We start from the raw sequence: 20,587 nt of genomic DNA on the forward strand, positions 1-20,587 counted from the left end.
AGAGCCTCGGCGCCCCCCCCGGACATTTTGGCCTTTCTGCCGGACTTTCCCCTGAAGGAGAGGATTCTCCGCGAGGCGCGGAGGCAGCAGCCTCTCCGCTTCAGAGATCACCCGGTGGCTCTCTATCAAGACTTATCCACGGTCACACTGCAGAAGAGGAAATCTTTTAAAATTGCCACGGACTTCCTTCGGGAGCATGAAACGCAGTATTCTTGGGGCACCAATTCCGCTTGATCTTCCGGTGGAACGGGACATTGCACCAGCTCCGGTCCCTCCAGGATGTCTGCGCAGTATTGGGAATCACGGCTTCGGATGCAGACACCCCGGCGCCGCGCCGCAGGCGAAGCACTCGAGACGGTTGGCAGCAGATCGGGGAGAGGCGCTCCCCACCACCGGAGCGGCCTGACTCGCCCACGATTCGGGCGGACATGTCGAGCGCTATCCAGGAGGCCTCCAGAGCAACGGCGAACAGTGATGTGGCCTTGACGGCCTGAACTTACTCCGGGGGGAGTCTACATTAGCTTTTCATCACTGCAGGTGTGAGGGTTCTGGGGGTAGGGGAGGACGGGGGTGCTGGTGGTGGTGGCTGGACGTCCACTCAATCGACTTTCCACGGTCTTGTCCGATAAGGACCGGACTGGGACAATGACTTTTTTGAATGGCTTGAGAAGCGGGGGGGGAAGGGGAGTTGCAGGGGAATGTTTCGAGTTGGGGGGATGGGCGTTGGGGGCAGTGTGGAGCTGGGCGTGTGAAGTTCCGGGGGACGGGGGGGGGTCCACTTAGTTGGGGGGTTTTGGGGTTCGGGGACTGTACTGTGCCGTAGGGATGTTTGCTTTCGCTGTGTGCTGAGGTTTTTTGATGTGGCCTCTGTGTTTCGCCCGCCGGGCCTTGCCCGCCTTCATGTGCGTTTCTGGGGTTCCCCTCCTTGATGGCTCTTAAAGTTGTTACTCTGAATGTGAAGGGGCTGAATAACCCGGTTAAAAGGCGGGCCGTCCTGTCTCTGTTGGAGAACTCTCAGGCCGACATCTGCCAACTGCAGGAGACCCATCTGCTGGCCAAGGATTGTCCCAGAATGCGTACCCCCAAGTTCCCCACGCAGCTCTTTTCCTCCAGTGCTTCTAAAACGGCAGGTGTGGCACTCTTGTTCTCTAGGGGGTTCAGAGGGGAGGTTTTGCAGAAGGTAGCGGAACAGAAGGGGAGGCTTCTGGCATGTAGGATCAAGGTGGGGGGCTTGGTGATGACTGTAGGCTCTATATACGGCCCCAATGACCACCAAGACCAATTTTTGCACAGGGCATTGGAGGACGTGGCATCCACCTCTGACAGGCACATAGTGCTAGGGGGGGATTTGAATTTGGTCTTTGATGCGACTCTGGACAGGTCTGTGCAACGGCGCCACCAGTTGGGAGAGCTCTCGGGCTCGGTTCGTACCCAACTGGAGGAGCTCGATATGCACGACTTGTGGCGCCGCCTCCACCCCGCGACCCGCGCGTATTCCTATTTCTCTCATGCACACAAGTCCTACGCGAGACTGGATCATCTCCTAGTGACGGGCCCGATGTTCGCACTAGCCTCGAATGCCGACATGGGGGTCCTCTCTCTCTCCGACCATGCGCCGGTGGAGGGTACCTTCAGTCTACCCCCGGTGGCTCGTCCGAGAGGGGTCTGGCGTCTCCGGGACAAACTGCTGCACAGGCGTTCGACGGTGCAACAGATCCGCGCGGCCATAACGGACTTCCAGCGGGTAAACAACAACGACGACACCTCCCGCGCGACGCAATGGGCTGCTCTGAAGGCTGTGCTCCGGGGCGAATTTATCGCTATCTCCTCGGCGGAGAACAAGGATCGCCAGCTCAAGAGGGACGAGCTTACTCGGCAGGTACGGGAGCTGGAACAGGTACATCACAGAACGGGCACCCCCAGAGTCTGGAGGCAACTGAAGGCCGCCAGGAAACTCTTGTCTGCTCTTGACACAGACCGGGCGGAGTACGCGGTGCTTCGCTTGAAGCACAAGTATTACACCGGTGGAGACAGGTGCGGCCGGCCGTTGGCGCACAAGCTCAGGGTGCAACATCAGCAGCACCGGGTGAAAGAGCTGGTTACTCCTACCGGAGGGTCAGTCACGGAGGACGAGCAGATTGCGGACGTCTTCCGTAGCTTCTACGCTGATCTCTACACTGGCGAGGCCCCCTCCGCTCGGGCGGAGGCGGACTATCTGGAATCGGTGTCGCTTCCGTCGTTGACGCAGGATCAGGCCCAGTATCTGGAGCAGGAGATTCGGATCGAGGAGGTGGTCACGGCGATCTCCCGGCTTAAGACGGGTACAGGCCCGGGACCGGATGGCTTCATCCCTCTTTTCTATAAGACCTTCTGTCAGGAACTTGCGCCTCTGTTGACACGCCTCTTCAATACGTTTTCGGAGCCGGGTGCCATCCCCCCCGAATTTCTCCAGGCCACGGTCTCCGTGATCCCAAAACCGGGCAAGGACCGGACTGCCTGCGGTTCCTACCGCCCTATCTCGCTACTGAACACGGACCTGAAGGTTTTCACTAGCATACTGGCAGCACGTCTGGCACTTCATCTCCCGGGCATGGTCGACTCGGATCAGGCCGGCTTCGTACCAGGCAGGCAGACAGTGGACAACACGAAGAGGGTGACTCATATTCTTGAGAAGGCCTCCAGGATTCCCGGGGAACGCATGCTCCTCTCCATAGACGCGGAACAGGCGTTTGACAGGGTGCATTGGCCCTATCTAGAGAAGGTCCTGGGCAAGTTTGGGGTCGGTGAGAAGTTCCGGCACCTGATTTTCAACTGCTACCGGTTTCCGTCCGCGGTGGTCCGGGTGAATGGGGGCAGCTCCCGACACTTTCCAATAGAATGTGGTACGCGACAGGGATGCCCACTGTCCCCTCTGCTCTTCGCTCTTTATATGGAGCCGTTTGCTCAAAGGGTCCGACAGAACCCCGATATCACAGGGGTCAGGATGGGAGAGTTTCACCATGAGCTTAGCCTCTACGCAGATGACGTCATTTTGACGCTTGATGACCCACGGAAGTCCCTGCCTGCATGTATCGCGGAACTGGACCTCTTTGCCGCGGTGGCGGGCTTCAAAGTGAACCTCGGGAAGTCTGCTGCCCTCGATATCTCGCTGACTAGCGCCACCAGAGCTGACCTGCAGAGGCTTTTCCCTTTGAGCTGGTCGGGGGACCGGATTCCGTATCTGGGGATCCTCTTGGCACCCTCACTCTCCGCGATGGTCACGGCCAATTACACGGCTTTGAGTACGAAAATCAGAGAGGAATTGGCCCGGTGGGATAAGGGCACGTTATCGCTGCTGGGCAGGGTGGCCGCAGTGAAGATGACCCTTCTACCTCAGGTGCTATACCTGTTTAGGGCGCTCCCGCTACAGCCCCCCAAAGGATGGCTCGCGGAGACTCAATCGGCCATCGCACGTTTTGTGTGGCAAGGCCGTAGGCCTCGGATCAAACGGACCATAGCTACGCTGGCGCCTGAGTCTGGAGGACTAGGGATACCAGACCTGCAGAAATATTTCCAGGCCGCCCAATTGCGCTATTTGGTGGAGTGGAGCCGGTGGGAGTCGGATAAACACTGGCTGTTTCAGGACCAGGCGGTAGCAGGCAGAACGCTACAGGAGGTGCCTTTCCTGAGACGGGCCCATCGGCCCCCTAACCTTTACGCCTCTTTTGTGACGCAGGTCCCGCTTCGGGTGTGGGACTCAGTGGCTACTAGGCATGAACTCACTACCTTTCCCTCTCCCTTCACGCCGCTGATTGGCAATCCGGACTTTGGCCCGGGTATGGAGCCTGGCGCCTACGATCGCTGGCGGGCGGCCCGCTGCCACACCTTGTATCATCTATATGGCCCGGAGGGTGTCGTCCCCTTCCATGACCTACGTCGGGATTATGGCCTCCCCGAGACGGAGCGCATGCGGTATATGCAGGCGCGCCACTGGGCGCTACACCCTCAAGTGCGCGCGACGGCAGACCGGGAGATCATGGTGTACGAGCGCTGGCTCGTCACTCGCACGTCGGACGCTAAGCTCATCTCCGATTTGTACAAGATGCTGCAGCCCCCCCCCCCCTTTCATATCCACAACCCGGGTAGGGAGCGCTGGGAGCGGGAGCTTGGTCGAGTGCTGAGTCATACTGAATGGGACCACATCTCCTACCGGGCGCGCCACTCTGCCTATCACACGGGGCTCACGGAGACCTTCACCAAAATTTCAACCTATTGGTATCGCACTCCTGAGAAACTACATGAGATGGATAGATCAATACCGGGGACGTGCTGGCGTAACTGTGGTCAGAATGGCACGCTTACTCATATCTTGTGGGACTGTCCCCTTTTGGCTTCTTACTGGGAGGAAGTCCTCAATGAGGTTGACAAATGTTTTGGGATAGAGCTGCCCCGGTTCCCTGCCTACGTCCTATTGGGATTGCCGAATGGATTGATGTACCCTCTCAGATCTAAAAGGGGTAGACAGCGATAGCTTTGGGGTCAGCTGTACAAAACATACTCATACACTGGCGCTCCACCACGCTCCCCACTGTTGTCGGCTGGCTGCACAGATTGTGGCATGTCCTTGGCATGGAGAAGCTGTCCTTGGTGGTGACAGGGGACGTAGATGCTTTTGAGGAGTTGTGGGCGCCTTTTCATAATCTGTTGTGCTCTGAATTCAAAGAAATCACCTGCCCTAGGTATCTCAGATTGTTGCGGCTGACACCGCCGCCGGACCCGCCTGTTTGATTGGTCTAAGCCGGCATCTGGTAGCGGGGCAAACGATAGGTTGCTGCGAGGGGAGAGCGAGTGGTTGATGGCACAGTACAGGGGGTGGGGACGAGGTGTGGGAGTTGGGGGGTTGTTGGCTGGGTAGGAAATGAGGCAGGATTGTTTTCCCCACCCTTTTTTCCTTTTCCTTTTTTCCCTTTCCTTCCCCTCCCCCCTTTTTTGTCTCCACCCACAGGTGCGCGAGCCGTGTTTACAAGCAGGATGGTGCCCATTGTGGCGAAAGAATTGCTTTGATGTATCTAATGTACCGTACGCACTGATTATGAGGGCACCTGTGGTTTTCTCTTTCATGTACTTTGTTGTTTCCTTCCTTACCCTGCTTCAATAAAATACTTTAAACCTAATGAATGGTATATTACGACTGATACTCTCTTTTCAGGAGACCAGAGTAAACCGACTTGAGAGTACAAGATGGAGTCCTATCGGGATCATCGAAAGAAGTTCCTGTGGTTAGAATTCCGGTTTGAGACAATGGTGTAATCTGCGCCGTTCCAGGTTCAACAGTCAAGTTAAAGGACTGAGTTTAATGGTTCACAAAGAGGAAGAAGAATAATGCACAATGACAGTTATGTGTGTTGCAGATACATGATTGGTGCATACTATGGAGGGGGTTGTCCTTCTGGGGTTATGCTAGTTAAAGTTTATTGGCTGCTGTATCCTTTCAGTAAAGAAAGAGAAGCATTATCCTCGCCTCCATGTCCTTAATAGAATTGAAAATTCTTGACGCGTCTGCTAGAAAAACATTTTTTATCCATGGTGGCACAGTTCGTTGTGCAACATATATGGACTCTGTCGATAAACCCCCAGAAAGCGCTATGCATCTTCACCCTGCTCCACGCTTATGCAGCGCACTCGATTCAATGTGTGCATAAAGTGTTCCACTTCCCCATTTGCTTGGGGCCACGGTAGGGTCACCTTCCGATGCTTCATATTGAGCAATAGCAGGCACTGCTGGAAGTCCGACCATTGGGGGCCCATTGTCTGTCTTGACTTCGTCTCGGAGGCTTGAAGACTTTCTCTAAGACTACCTTCACTTTCAAAAATGCGATGGACTATACCAACTCTATCACGGGATATTCCGTATGACTGTACACTATCACTGCAGTAAGCTGCCATCGGGAAACTTCCGAAGTCCATGCTGACTCTGGACCAAGGCAGTAGGCAGGTTTACTTAGGGTTTTCGGGCAAGGCCGTGATTCCCCACTGGTGATCGTGCAGGAATGTCCTCCCCCCAGGTCATTGCCAACAGTTTCCAGTCTCGGAATTTTGTGAGAAAGCTAGTGCATTCTGGACTTCGTAGACTTGTGCTTCTATTAAACAAACTTGACTAACACAACTGATATACTTTGTAGGGGAACTGGCATGCCTGTAGAAAATGCACTCAGGCGGTGATCCCACTCACCAGCCGCAGTAAATCCTGCTCCAATCAGCCCTGCTGATGCTTAAATTACTACCTGGCATGGACCTCCCCATTCCGTTCAGAAACCGGTGACATCGGCGAGGTTTGCGCAGGCTGTTACCACACGTCGCCGCCCAGCTAGTTCAGTGACTGGCCTCATCTCTGACTGACCAGCAGCCTCTAAAATTCTACGTGTTGTAACAGCGCCCGCCACCTGGTATTGAGCAGCTAAACTGAGCTGACACTATTAACAAACTAGAACCACTTGCGATTCGACAGCCAATAAGCGCAACGGAAAATTATTTAACGTACTTTGATTGGCTGAGGTACATGCCGTCCTCCAATGCTAGCTCACTTTACATAATACGACTGGCTTTCACCTCCCTAACGACTTTTAGAATATGTTCGAAGCATAGGATTGGCGACGCAGAAGCGGTGAAATTACGGACGTACGCCGTAAGTGGATAAATAATAGGCAATGGATATTGGGTTGAATTTGCGAACTGTCCACGTGAGTAGCGAGCGGGTTATTGTGGTTCTGTGTTTTTCCCCACTTTTTTTTGTTTACAAGGGGAGCTGCCGACTTAAACAAAAGGTTTTGCTAGAGGGCTTGTTGCTACCGTGGAAATGGCAGCTGGTTGCTATAGCTATACAAGAGCCAGTCATATTAATTGCTGTGCCTCTGAATCACAGTAGTTGAATACCAGGGGTGTAGCAGGCCACAACGAGGAACATTAATGGAGCTGGTTAGAGTACCAGCGCTTCCTGGATGCTGCGTTGAGCTGCATTAGTAGTGTACGTCAGCAGTGCTACAAACTGGATTGTTTACTTTGTCCTCACTCCTCTAACCCGCCTTGTTCTATGGGGTGTTGCTCTAAAGCTAGATTTATGCGATTAAAAAGCATAAACCTATTTGCTAACAGGTGTTCACCTCGATGGGGAAGGAGAGATGGCTCCCAGCACAGGAATATAAGGGGGCACGTTGAGGCTGCAGTGGAGGGATGAAAGGGTGTTGTGGAACAGCATAAACATTATTTTGCTACTCTTCAAAAGAGGATGTAAAATGTAATTGCGTACTTATGGTGCAGGTGGACACTCTACTGGTAAAACGGGCCATAAAGGGGCAGGTTACTGCACCCTATATGAAGTTCTAAGCTCATCACCAATTTTCCACTGTGACTGCTCTCCACATACTCTCAGGAACTGAATCCCAGTGATATGAGTTTATGTGATATGAGTTTAGATTCCCAATTCGTTAATTTTAAGGATATTCCAGTGTGTATGATTGGAGACTGGGAACGCTGTACTATGTTTAACATGTAAGTAAGGACCGGGTAAATTGGGACCGTATGGTAAATTGTGATGATGCACCCAAGTATCGTGATGTGGATTCAGGGGCGTAGCTTGGTCACTAGTTGGAGGGGTGATGTGAGCTTCAGATTTCCCAACAATCACTCTGGGGCACCTTGTTAAACCACATTATATGAGTAGCAAGATCTCAGGGAGTTTAAGGGACATTGTAAATAAGACTGGGCAGCAAACTCCACTCCGCCGGCGGAGCGCATTGCTTTTTTCCAACTCTCTGTTCCGGCACAGTGCAAAGTTTAGCAAAAAACTCTGCTGGCCATCAAGTGGGTGGAGTTTACCGCTCAACCTAATTACCATCTCAACACTGGTAGCTTTACTGTTTAGGCCTAGCTGCCATGACCTAGTACTAAACAAGCATTGGCATAGCCAATAGGTCTTGCCTTTGGGACGTTATAAGTGTTTAGCCATGCAACAGTTAATGTTGTTGCAGTAAGGATATTGTGCTGCAGAACTAAATACTTATAAGCAGGGCACAAGTCCTAAAAAAAGAAGTGGGGGGACGCTGTCACCGGAAGTGATGTCACAACAGGAAGTGACGTCACAAAAGGTGCAAGGGCCGGGAGCAGGGGGGGGATTAGCGATAGGGATGCAGGCGGGGCAGTTTTTCAATATTTTTCTTCTTCTTCAACTTCCAGGTTAATTGGTCATGGGAATGTGATTATTGGCACCTGTTCTGGATTTTCAGGGGTGTGGAGGGACAGAGAAGATGTGTGTATGTGACCGTGTGTGTATGGGGGTGGGGGCGCACTTTAGCCATCATTGGACGCCCTCGCGACGCAGGTATGAATGTCAGCCCTGAAGAGGGGGCAAGGATTCCTCGGGTCTTCCGCGAGTTCATATATGGGGAGGGATGAAATGATAATTAGCGATGGAAGCGCCCTCTCATTTGTAAAGGGGGGGGCTCTTTATTCTGCCACTTCAAGACTCTGAATCTCGCCCTCCCCTCTCACCCCCGCCGAGTGATAAAGAAATCTGGAAGGTAGTAGGAGCAGCTCAGAGAGCCCCCAATGCGCCCCGCCCCCACTCCCCCAAGTGATGCAAGGTGTTGGGGGCGTGTGTAATTATCAATAATAGAAACCCCGTCGCTTGTGATTGGGGGAGGAGGGGAGGTGAGTGGGTGGCTCCTCCCTTCTCGCTCCAGATGCGAGATGCAGGTGAGTAACTCCACATAATCGGAAGTCCAGCTTTTGCACAGGGGGGACGGCGTCCCCCCGGTAAAACCCCTTAAAATAAGTGGGGGGATGCCGTCCACCCGCGTGGTACCCCGACTCGAGCCCTGCTTATAAGTTCCCAAAGGCGAGTCCTATTGGCTAGGATTAGCTGCAAGCTATATAAATCCGCTTTTATTCATTCACTTGTAAGCTGGTGTGAAAGAGGCTGAGGGCATGCTATGATAGCCAATGTAGTCCCTTCAGGATGGGAAAACATGTGCTTTGTTTTCCTTTGTTTTGCGTGCAACTGAAAAATATTGGTTTATAAATCTTTCGTAGACCATGCATGCCCCTACTCTAGTTAAAACATTAATAAAACAATGATTAAAGTAATTATAAAGTAAAGAACTGATTTGCCATCTACTTAAAACTTGAGCAGTTGACAGTTCAGAAACAAACCCAACCTCATTACTAAATGTTTCAATTTATTGCACCTTAATTGTGCAATTTCAGAAAAAGTTGCAAATCGACTGTTCACTTGACAGACAAGACTTTGGTAAGTCTCTCAAGAACGCGACCGGTAATGTGGAATCGAAAAGGTTTGGAATAAGAAGCTTGAAAAAACAATACACTAGTTAAACAAGCAAAGGCAAATCCAATGCACTGTGTGAATAACTGCATAGAATTCCCCAGGTAGAGCAGTCTTCAGTGGAAGAGGGACGGAGAAGTGCAGCTAGCAGGGCCACTGGCCTCCAGTGTGAAACTCCTGAAGCTGCTTCTACTGTTGACAGATCTGCACTCACTCCAAGTACTTGGCCACATCACCAAAGCCATAGTGTAAAGACAACGTCACAGTGTAACCACCTACCAAATTCTGTGGCCCCTCATTGATCACACATTAGCTTGCAACAGACAGCTGAAGCTGTTCGCAACCAGACACACACCTCAGGAGTATGCTTAGAGCAATTCGATCTTGGTAGCAGCGCTCTTAGAGGAAAGCTGGCCTGTGCCAACCGGGCCCCCTCCTTGAACTGGAAACAATGCATGCTTAAAACAAAGAAGGTCCAGCTAACCTCTGCCAAGGAAAACATTGGCAGCCACCAAACAGTTTGCTTGGATGCATTACCCCACAGGAGCCACCTGCACAGACCCATTTTGGGCACCACTCAAATGGGTGCACATTGCTCACAAAGGGTTAAAGCTGTGCAGGGACACATCATCTCATTAAATAGGCTTTGAGGGGGTGTGTTATCGACACAACAAATTCGGAAGCAGCAGAATGCCATATCTATACTGAAGTGATTGATGTTCGAATCTGCCTTTATTTATTAACACATACTTGTGCAAGGCACAACATCCTATAAATAAAAACATCAGAATAGAGTTGATGTGGAGACCTTGAAAAATGAAAGGCTGCAAAAGAGTTCAGTGCCTTGTGAGGGGTCGTAAGCGCTATGTAAATACATTTACAGAATATATTTTGTGAACTTCTGCGTTTATACCCCTGTTCTCGATACATATCGGTGGTACGTTCTGAGGGGAGGTGTTCTAATGAAGTGTAAAATCAGTAATCTGTGCAGAAAGCACTTGTAAAAACTCTGGAGTTCATTTACGATCGATTATGGGCCCTGCGCTAACGCAGAGCGCCACAACATAGTGTTTGTCCCACATAATAATTTGAACCCCGCGTAAACTCTGAAATGGCTTTGGAGATTTTAATATTAAAAGTATCTTAGACCGTTTTTTTTTTTTTTTAGTAAACAAGGATGAGAAACCGTTCTCAAGAAAAGCTTTCACTTTTGTAACACGTTTCCACAAATAAGTTCACATAAATCGATTAGGGTCGCGTGAAAACATTAGGCGCAGGCCATGCAGCGAGGTTTTGCTAGGCTCCGAAGATAAAGCACAGGAAGAGAAGTTGTGAAAGCAGAGTCACAAGGAGCTAGGGGCAAGGGCACTTGGACAGGGAAAGGACAATCAGCATTGCTCAATAGGAAAGTTTGTACGGTGTCAGGAGCAAGTTTGACAACAACTGTAGGAAGCTGGAGGCTTAAAGTGACAGCCAGTGAACCACAGCCAGAAATGTGGAGATGCAATAATTTTAAAAAACAAACAAAAACAAGCATTGGCCGCGCTGCCGTGAAAGTGACACGGCCGTCAAAGTGAAAGCGATCAATGGCTGAAAGGATGCCTGCGAGCGATGCACTTAATGAGCCATGACAAGAGAGGAAAGCCAGATGGCGCCTCTGCTCGTAACTGTGCGTGTAACTGCACGCTCTAGGCCACAAAAAGCTGTGTTTGGCGTTTTAAAGACCACTCACTAAATGTCTCGCCAGAGCAGCGCATGCGCTGGCTCAGGCGAGACCTAAAAACGTACCATTACATCCTTCCTGTTCCAGACTGGAGAATTTTCCTGGCGAGCTGCCTGATCCTGTCATGGCGGCCTGAAGCTCACATGCCACTGGAGCTGCCGGCTGGGAGCATCGTCCACGAGCTGTGCACAGCAGAGAGGGAGTAAGAGCGAAGAAGACTCCAAGGTCAGGGACTCACGGAGTGGAACAGTGTGGGTGTATGGCTGGTGGTGTAAGGTGGGGGAGGCTGACTTGATACCCAATCACTTACTGCTCATTACAGAAAGGAAGATGCAAAAACAAACAGTATATCCACAATGTTAGTGAGATTTGTGACTGAAGCGGCCTTCCATTTTGTCAGCACATTTTGATACTTCCGTGAATGATTCCGAGGGAAAAGCATACCTTCTGTTGCAGCTGTACAGTACACAAGAAATCCTCTTTTCTGCAGATTTTTTTTAATGATCATCTTCCCCCACAATATTGATGCTGCAGTGAAGTTTCTGACTGGAAGCTTGGCTGGCTTGTTAGGCTTTTCCGTTTAGGCTTCTGAAAAAGGGGGTGCGCAGCTCATTAAGTCCAATAATCCAGTTGTAGTGTTAAAATATATTTCTTTATTTCAAATTTTAAGATTTGCAAACAAAAGGCACTCAGCCAACGTGTTTCTTTCCCTCACTGGGAACTTCCTCAGGGCAACGGCAATGGACTACTGGAATATTCCTGCTCACAAAGATCAATATCTGAGTTCCGAAATAACACGTGCTGTAAGTACTTTCACGGTTAAGTTCAAGAATGTTGGACATGGCCCACTCTGCAGGGTCATCCCTGAACTTTTTGCCTTCCTCCAATATTCTCTCTGACCTGTTTTTGTTGGTTTAATGACTCTGGGCACTTTACCACTGCTGACCAGTGCTAAAGTGCATATGCTCTACCTGGATAAATGGTATATGTGATTGATTTCCATGATCAACTTATTTGGTTTACTGTCAGTCCCCAGTAAAGTGCACCATGAGTGCCAGGGCTTGTAAATACAAATGCTGGTGGTGGCCCTGCAGCACTGGTTGTGCCACCCACAGAAGCGGCCTAGTAAAATGTGTCTAGGTCTGCCATTGCGGAACCTGCGTGCAGTCTGGTACTGTCATGCTAACTGCGCAAGTACACTTACTTGCCAGTCCCTAAACCTTCCCTTAACTTCATATTAGTCACCCCTATGGTAGGCCCAAGGGCAGGGTGCATTGTAAGCATAAGGTAGGACAAGCCCTGATGTGTGTGGCATGTCCTAATAGTGAATTACAGCCATTTTCATTTTTCACTATTGTAAGGCTGCCTACTCTCCATAGGCCAGAATGGGCTGCTGGAATTATTACACTCTATAATCCCAACAGACTCAGAGAGCATGGTAGAAAGTCAAGTTTAGTATGCCTGAACTCAGAATAATAAAATACTTCTTTTAGTAAAGTTTATTTTAATATCCTGTGTTTGCAAATACTACTTTTAGAAAGTTAGTATTTGCTTTCCTAACCATTTCAGCCCGCCTCTTCTCTGATGTGTATCTGCTGTCTGGTTTCTGTGTGCGACCGGGCTGGGGAATTCCAGGGGACAGGCTGGGTTTGACAGGTGGTGAATAGAGAGATTACACCAGGATGGGTGGGGGGAGTGCCCCTTGACTCTGAATAGGGCTGTGCTCTGCCACCACAATGCTGGCTCCGCCCCCTGGGGAGCGACTGATGACTCTGCCCTGCACCTGGTCCAGGAAGAGGGAAGACTGTCAACAGAGTGCTCCTGACTGTACTTGTCATGACAATGCTGGCTCCACCTCCTGCGGAGCGTCTGAGGTCCGTGCTCTGCAAACTGAAAGAAGAAGCCAGAGCTTGAAAAACAAAGTGCTCAGAGACTGACTGGATTAGGCAAAGCCCCCCCGGCCTGGGAGAACAAAAGAAATTGTGTATAAAAGTAGGAGCCCTGCTCCTAAGAAATCAGATCCTGTTGACGCCAAGAAGAAACTCTGCCTGAAGAGAAGGACCTGGGAAAGCTACATGGAGGACTACTGTCTCTAATCCTGGCCTGTGGTGGGTGCCTTGCTGCAAGAAGGAGAGAGGAAGAAAAGACTGAGAGACTTTTTATTCACTTGTGCATTTTAAACAATCTCCAAGGGCTTGCTTGTGAACTTGCCCCCTGAACTGCGCCCCAGGAACAGTGGGCGCTACCCCTACCTTTGAAGAAGGAAGCTGCTGCTGGTGTTATTTCCCCCTTCAGCGCGGACCCCGGAGACCTGAGTGCGCCTGGGAATCTGTCCCGCACTCTGAGAGCCCGTGCGCCCCCCCTCCTGCCGAGCAAAGAGACCTCTGCCCGACTGCGTCGCAACTAGCACAGTGAAGGCCTGCCCCGCCTGGCCTGAACACCGCAACCTGCTGCCACCTCGAGCCGGAGCTCGCACCGCAAGGAAGGACCGTGCGGTCCAAACAACGTGAGTCTGTGGCCCCCGAGCTGCAGAGCACACCTTGAAGACCGACTGCACCGGAGCTCGCCTCTCCAGGACAACGCCCTGCTGACAGCGCCTCGCCACTGGATTCACCTTAAGCCGCCGCCCCCTCCCTCTTCAAGACCGGGACGGACGCTGAGTCAAGAGCCGCCCCCAACGCATCGCTGCCCTCCGAGACATGGAACCTGCTGGGCCATAGTCGTAGCTCGCCACAAAGGAAGACCGCACCGTGACGTGGGACGTCCCCTCTACGCCTGCTTTTGTCCGCCTGACCCCCAAGATCAAAGGTACTGTCAATCAAATCGCGGTACGAGTCGCATTCTATCACTACGACTCGCACCGCCTGTGTGCCTTCAGGCCCCTGGTACGCCTCGACTTGTGCGCTGTGCGAATCTCGCCTCGCACTGCCTGTTTGACCTGAGGCCCCTGGTACGCCTCGAGCTGTGCGCACACCCCGCTGGCAATTGTGAAACATTTGTGCCCCTCCGCCTGAAGGTACGAGTCGCACAAGCTTCGTACGACTCGTACCCCCTGGTCCAGATCAGCCGTGGTGTACGCGTCTCACGCGGGACGCAGGAGATTCAGCAGGGCCTTCCCCTTGAGCCTCGTATGATGCGTAGAGAAGCGCTACGAGGCGTTCAGGCCGCAACGAACAGCGCATCCAAGTGTGAGATATTGCCTGCAACCCTGGGAAGCCGTTTTTAGAACCTTTGAACTCCTTTAAGTATAGAACATTGCCTTTAAGAACTGTGGCTGCATTTTGCAAGTAACTGGACCGTTTTTAACTGCCAATCCTGTAATCAAAGCCTGCTTGAGAGTTTCTATATATAAAAGCATATATATTTTTACAGAACTGCAGTCTTGTGTCCCTCTGTGGTGGGTTGGTGATTTATTGTGTGTGTTGCACTAAATGCTTAACCCTGTGTACTCTGTAGATTAGCCTCGTCTGCTCACGCCAAGCCGCCTAGAGGGTGAGCAGGGGTTATTCCTAGGAGTAAGTCCTCTGCCCTAACTTAGAGGAGAGGGTCCCTGCTTGTCACAAGTGCATACCTGTGCCAACCATAGACCCCCAATTCTAACAAAGAACAATTAACATCTATGTATCGACCCAAAAAAACGAAATAGGTTTTGGGCCGTATCCGTCAAATATACTATTCAACATGCGACGCAATCCTATCAAAGCACTCCCCAATCAGGAAGCAATTATTAAACATGAAGAATTATCAAAATTTTATCAAAGCACCAAAGCTAATGTTTCTTGTCTAAAACCAGTATGTGGTGGTCCAGTATGATGCACTGGAACCGACTGAAGAACTGGCAGGTATGTTAATCCTGCATGGGAAAATCAAAAGGTGAATCGTCCGGTCTGTTGTCGTCATGTGGGAAAAAAAACAGTAAACCCACAATGTGAGTGAGATTTGTGACTGAAGCGGAGCAGCCTTCCATTTTGTAAGCACATATTGGTATTTCCGTGGAGGAGTTCTGATGGAAAAGCATACCTTTAGTTGCAGCTGTACAGCACAAAAGAGTTCCTCTGTTCTGGAGACTTTATTTGATGGTCATCCTCCCCCACAATATTGATGCTGAAGTGAAGTTTCTGACTGGAAGCTTGACTGGGTTGTTAGTCTTTTCCATTTAGGCGTGCACGTCTATTGTTGTGGTTTTTGTTGTTTTACATTATGGTCTCACCTCCTGAGTGATCCAGAACCGAGATTTGGAGCTAGAGTTTGGCAAATGCAGACATCTTTCAGTTTTGGGTGAGTGGAGCGTAACTCAGTGAAGTCTGTCCACCCCAAAAAATGTGTAACGGAAGAGGAGGGCGGATTGGTAGGGGTGCTTAAAACAAATTCAACATTTCCTTAGGCTTTACAAACATAGGAGAGAGCGTGTGTGTTTTTGTCAGTCTGGGCATGTAGAAATTTCAGGTGAAATCCGACAAACACTTCATACTACCTGACTAAAAGCACTTGCATCCGGTTGTATTTTACAAGCACACAATTCCCAACCACGCATGCCTGAACAACAAGGTCTTAACAATGACTGTGTTTTAACCACGCTTACTTTTACAACAAATTTAGTTGTAATGGTATTTTAGTAAAAGCATATATGTTGTTAAGGTTGTGCCCTGGTCTCCAGCTCCCCTGCCCTGAATACTTAAATCAGACCTTAGCCCAGCGCCTTGAGCCCTAAAACCCGGCCCCACGCTTGAAATAGACCCTGACCTCCCCTTACCTAAGCCCTAAATCCTTCACCCCAGAACTTGACCCGGACTCCTTGAGCCCTAAAACCTTCACCCCTGAACTCACCCCCCACTGCCCTAAGCCCTAAATCCTCCATCCCAGAACACTACCCGACTACCCCCCACCCTGAGCACTACAACAGCCCCGCCCTCAGCCCTAAATCTTTAACCCAGTACTCGACCCCACCCTTAGCCCTAAAACCTTCACCCCACAACTCAACTCCGACCCCCCACCCTGAGCCCTAAAAACGGCCTCTCCACCATTCAAAGTATATAGTAAAAAAAATTGAACTTTGTTTATTTATTACCAAGCCACTCCGTCCGTCCATACCTCATCTGGGCAGGAAGTCTCCTCCACCCAGTCCGACCCTTCGCCCGAGTCTAGAGCATTGAACTACTACGCACGTCGAAACCACAGATACGTGTTGTAAAGGCATATGCGTAGTATAGACTGCATGGTTCCGCCATCGTTGTTAAGCCACCCATTGTTTAGACTGCGTGGTTTAGGCTGTTTCCACTTGCAGCCAACTATTTACCACTGAAAACATTTGTAAGGGGTGGGGTGTTAACACCCACAAACTCCCCCTGGAGCTATGTCCCTGTGTGGTTTGGTCTGAGAGAGCGCAGATATCCAGCCCAGGAGCCAGGTGCAGCAGTCAGTTGGCATGATCTGAATCTGGTGAAGGACCGAGTTTGGATTCGGTGTGGGTTTGAAGTAAGAGTATTTGAGTGGAGGTTATATGTTAACTTTTGGTCAGGTTAGAGTGTGTGAAGGAGCGTCGAGGCGACTGCCATTTTCGCCATCCTAGTGTTTGGGCTCTGGCCTAGCCATTAATGGCAGGGTTGCAGGGATTGGATTGCTATTTATCCTGGTTTGATCTACAGGAATATGGGGAAATACCCTGCTGCGCTCAAAGACTTGACATGTCGCCACTAGAAAGGTCATCTATTAACAGGCAGGTCCACCTCCACCCCAGATCTAGCTCTGAAGCAGCGGTCAAAGTGTATTACAAAAAGTATGGGGACTGTGATGATGCATGCAGTGGGGTCTGGGTCAGTGAGTGAAAGTTTGGAGTCAAAGGTGTGGTTTTAAACTAACACTTCTGTACGCTATTTTTTTCTTTCACCGTCAGGAAGCTATATATAGAACAATGCGCAGCTTAAGTGAAAAATAAATTAAAACAGTTATTATTCGGGACATGCATTATATAATGTTATGAGACGTCTATTAGTTAATGCACTGCAGAAGTCTGTGTGTAATCGGAAAGCCATATAATTACATTTTGGTTGGTGCAGTGGAGAATAGTGATTTGTGTATTTTTAGTGCAACAAGGTCACAACCTGTGACAGAAAGCACAGTGAATATGTAAGTATTTTAAACTTGCATTACATACCGTATAAAATAGACTGCATCAAAATGTGCAAAAAGGTTTAAGATAAAACTGTGTTTCCAATATATAGATTTTAGTAATACCCAGATTGTATGCAATGCAATTTTTTGTTTACATTACTGTCCCTTCAACACCTCCTGGGGTGTTTAAACGCTATATAAATACAATTGCAATTAAAAGCCCGCCCCTCACAGCTCAGTTGTTAACTCTTTGCACTACCATTCCAAAATGATGAATCTATCATCCTAAATCTTTGAGTGATTAGATAAATTAATGCCAATACTGACTCCAAAGCATCCTTTACATTTGCATTTGTAGATGAACTTGTAGCGCACATTTGCATTTCTTCATGCAAGCAGACACACTGGCAAGAAGGCTTGTTTAGCTATCTGCCTGGCTTCAGTTTCCCAGAACAGGAGACTCACTGAATGACACTTGAGCTGAAGCATTTGATCTGTCGGAATTAACCATCCCTGGACAGTTGTATGTTTACAAAAAGTAGGTATTTCATAAATCAAAAAAGTACGGGCACGTCGTGCCTCTCCGATCCCGCCCACTTTCACCACTGCTCTGAAGAGATGGTTAATACTGGAGATGGAAAGGTGGTGGACTGAAACCTGAATCCAGATGATTTCTAGCATAGCAATAAGTGGGCAATGTACTGCATGTCACAGCTAGGGATACAACCTCTCCCTTTGCTCGTGGGTAGGCCAATATCAGTTCACTGGCACACAGTTAAGTTTAGCCTTCTCTTAAGGGAGTGGGGCTTGCTTGCAAAATTACTATGGGCAGGCAGGACACAGGAGAGCCCATCCCTGATGTAATTTTACCATCCTTCTTCTGTTTTGCATGACTATGTGGAGGTGAATTCAAACCCCACTGCCACCCGAGTCAGAAGTTGCCCTTGTAGATGGCATCTCGATAATGTCCATTGTAAATGTAATGCACAGGGATCATGGCGACGGTTGTGAAGGCATGAGGTAAATGGGCTTTTGCTGGTGTTTTTTGTTGTTTAGCTTTCCAGATGCTCGCTGTTGTTGTTGACGGCAACATACAGACGCCCTCTTCTGTTTGAGGTACATTGATGGTTTAATAAGAACGCACTGCCTAGGTAATTGGGGCTCATGGGCTTTTTAGTGCAGGTGAAGTCGCTATATTTTCTGTTAATTTCCTGATGAATTTTAATATTTTAAGTTGATACTAACTTTGGCAGCCCACAATTGCCTGCACCACACCTAACTCCTCTTTTACTTTAAGCTCTGTGACCTGTGCACCTGGTTGTCTATAGGTTTGTGCCAATAGTTGTCACCTGATACTTAAACCCAAGAGTGAGTGAGGTGGAAGAGGGGGTTTGAAAGGGACTTAGTGACATCAAATATCTGTACACATCTAGTTCTTTAATTGTCTTTGAAAATCTCATTACCGGAGAAAGAGATCTAAGTGTCCAAGCAGGGTACCATATCACTTGTTTTATCTTTTGCTTTCAAAATAGTTTTGTTTGCATACACATGTTGTAAATTCCATTCTGCTCAAAGATTTCTTGATCAGACCTGTATTGTTCAACCAGTGTAGCATGTGCACCCATCCATAAAATAAACCTCCATATCTTAAAAAAAAATATGTTGGTCTGCCTTTGCTTCTCTTTGGGGGACGGTTGACATCTGACAGATGCATTTCATATATTTATGTATATATACCTTTTACTGTCTTTTCCCTACAGCTTCTGCCTCCCTCCAAATAATGGATCCTGTTGTTCTCAGTTACCTCGACAGTTTGCTGCGCCAATCCGATGTATCGCTGCTTGACCCTCCCAGTTGGCTCAATGATCATGTGATTGGTTTCACCTATGAGTACTTTGCCAGTGAGCAGTACAAAGACTATGCAGAGCATGTCTGTTTTGTCAGTCCTGAGGTGGTTCAGTTTATCAAGTGTGCCAGCAGTCCAGAGGAGGTGGCTATCTTTCTCGAACCATTGGCCCTGCCGCGGAAGAGGATTGTATTTTTGGCCATCAATGATAACTCCAACGAGGCAGCAGGTGGGACGCATTGGAGTCTGCTTGTGTATATCCGCGACAAGAATTGCTTTGTGCATTATGACTCGTACAGCAAAAATAACTCTGTTCATGCAAGACAGGTAGCTGAGAAGTTGGAGGCATTTTTGGGCAAAGGTACCTTTGTGGAGGAGCAGGCTCCTGCACAGCAGAACAGCTATGATTGTGGCATGTATGTGATCTGTACTACTGAGGCCCTTTGTGAGGAGTACCTGAGGGGGCGAACTAAACCTCTGCTGCAGCTCCTTACTCCATCCTACATCACACAAAAAAGAGCGGAGTGGAAAGAGCGTGTGAAGCAAATGGCAGGAAAGTGACCTTCTGACCCAACCTATCATGTAAGCGTTTCTCCATCCCCAACTATAGGTGCCTTTACAGGGCATGCTGTGCAGACAAATGGCCCTTCTGCATAATCGACTCCATGATCAACCATGAAAATTTTTCTTTAGGGGTGAAAAAAACTTGAGCACAATTGGCTACTAATCCCATGTCTTCCCCCCTCGTGAATGACTGCTCCCATTACATTACTCCCCCCATCATCTCATGGTCCGAGATAAAGCAGAGAAGGAGGTGTGACATTCATGGATGAGATACCCGGAGTTTTGAAGTCTAAGGCTATGTTCTTTGCATTACAGGGTGTGTATGCGTGTGAGAGAGTTCAAGAACAGCCAAGAGACAGCCATATGGAATATCATGGTACAGGATGTCTGCATAGAGTTAGGGAAGTGTTGCGTTGGATAACCACTGTTTACATTGAGTGACAATCTGCTATAAAGTGTGTTGAAAAACCTACCTTTCTGGCGTTTGTGTATTTACATATATTTTCCGGCGCCCTGTAATAATTTGTTCTGTATGGCTCCCCATTACGAACAGCAATAGATTAAAATGCCAGCTATTCATTGATCTGACCGAAGAGAAGCCAAAAATAAAACCCATGTGTCTTTTTTTTCCATTGATGTTATTTCGAAATAAGGAAACAGCTTTTTCCCAAACGTAAGCCTCAATCCCTCTTGAACTACTTATTGCCCAGTTACATACGGGTAAGTTTCTTTACTCCGAGTCTTCGACCTCCCCGTCTCAGTCCTTCTATGCATGTCAGCTCCTACCTGCAGCCTTAATCAAACAAAAATGCACATACGTTTACCATCCCTTTTGTCTAGGCCATACCCACATCAGGTGGGATAGGAAAACACTGACCTCCTATCCGGAAACCCTAATCCAAAGCCTAAAGGAAGCTTAACACAGGGCGGAAGGTGACTGGGAGGTCATAGACTTAGAGTAATGAAATTTACCGGTAAGTAACGGGCATTACCTCCTCGTCTGACGTCCCCTTCACAGTCCTCCTAT

General features: G+C 49.2%; 1 protein-coding gene across 2 annotated transcripts; it reads left to right on the forward strand.

Annotated features, from left to right (window-relative positions):
• The first annotated feature begins 6,599 nt into the window (after positions 1-6,599).
• On the forward strand, positions 6,600-20,032 carry SENP8 (SUMO peptidase family member, NEDD8 specific). Of its 2 annotated transcripts, none has more exons than XM_086959234.1 (2): positions 6,600-6,664; positions 18,911-20,032. In XM_086959234.1, exon 2 carries the CDS (start codon positions 18,931-18,933, stop codon positions 19,555-19,557), a length of 627 nt encoding a protein of 208 aa, XP_086815360.1. In that variant the 5' UTR covers positions 6,600-6,664; positions 18,911-18,930; the 3' UTR covers positions 19,558-20,032. The 2 variants fall into 2 exon arrangements, with proteins under 2 accessions (XP_086815360.1, XP_086815359.1); XM_086959233.1 differs by having other exon boundaries at positions 6,630-6,719.
• Positions 20,033-20,587: the final 555 nt, after the last annotated feature.

Source organism: Lissotriton vulgaris, chromosome 2_2 (assembly GCF_964263255.1).
Source record: "Lissotriton vulgaris chromosome 2_2, aLisVul1.2, whole genome shotgun sequence".
Taxonomy (NCBI): domain Eukaryota; kingdom Metazoa; phylum Chordata; class Amphibia; order Caudata; family Salamandridae; genus Lissotriton; species Lissotriton vulgaris.

What these genes read in the sequence shown, in the direction of transcription:
- SENP8 (XM_086959234.1), top strand. Translation starts at nt 18,931, where the DNA reads ATGGATCCTGTTGTTCTCAGTTACCTCGACAGTTTGCTGCGCCAATCC.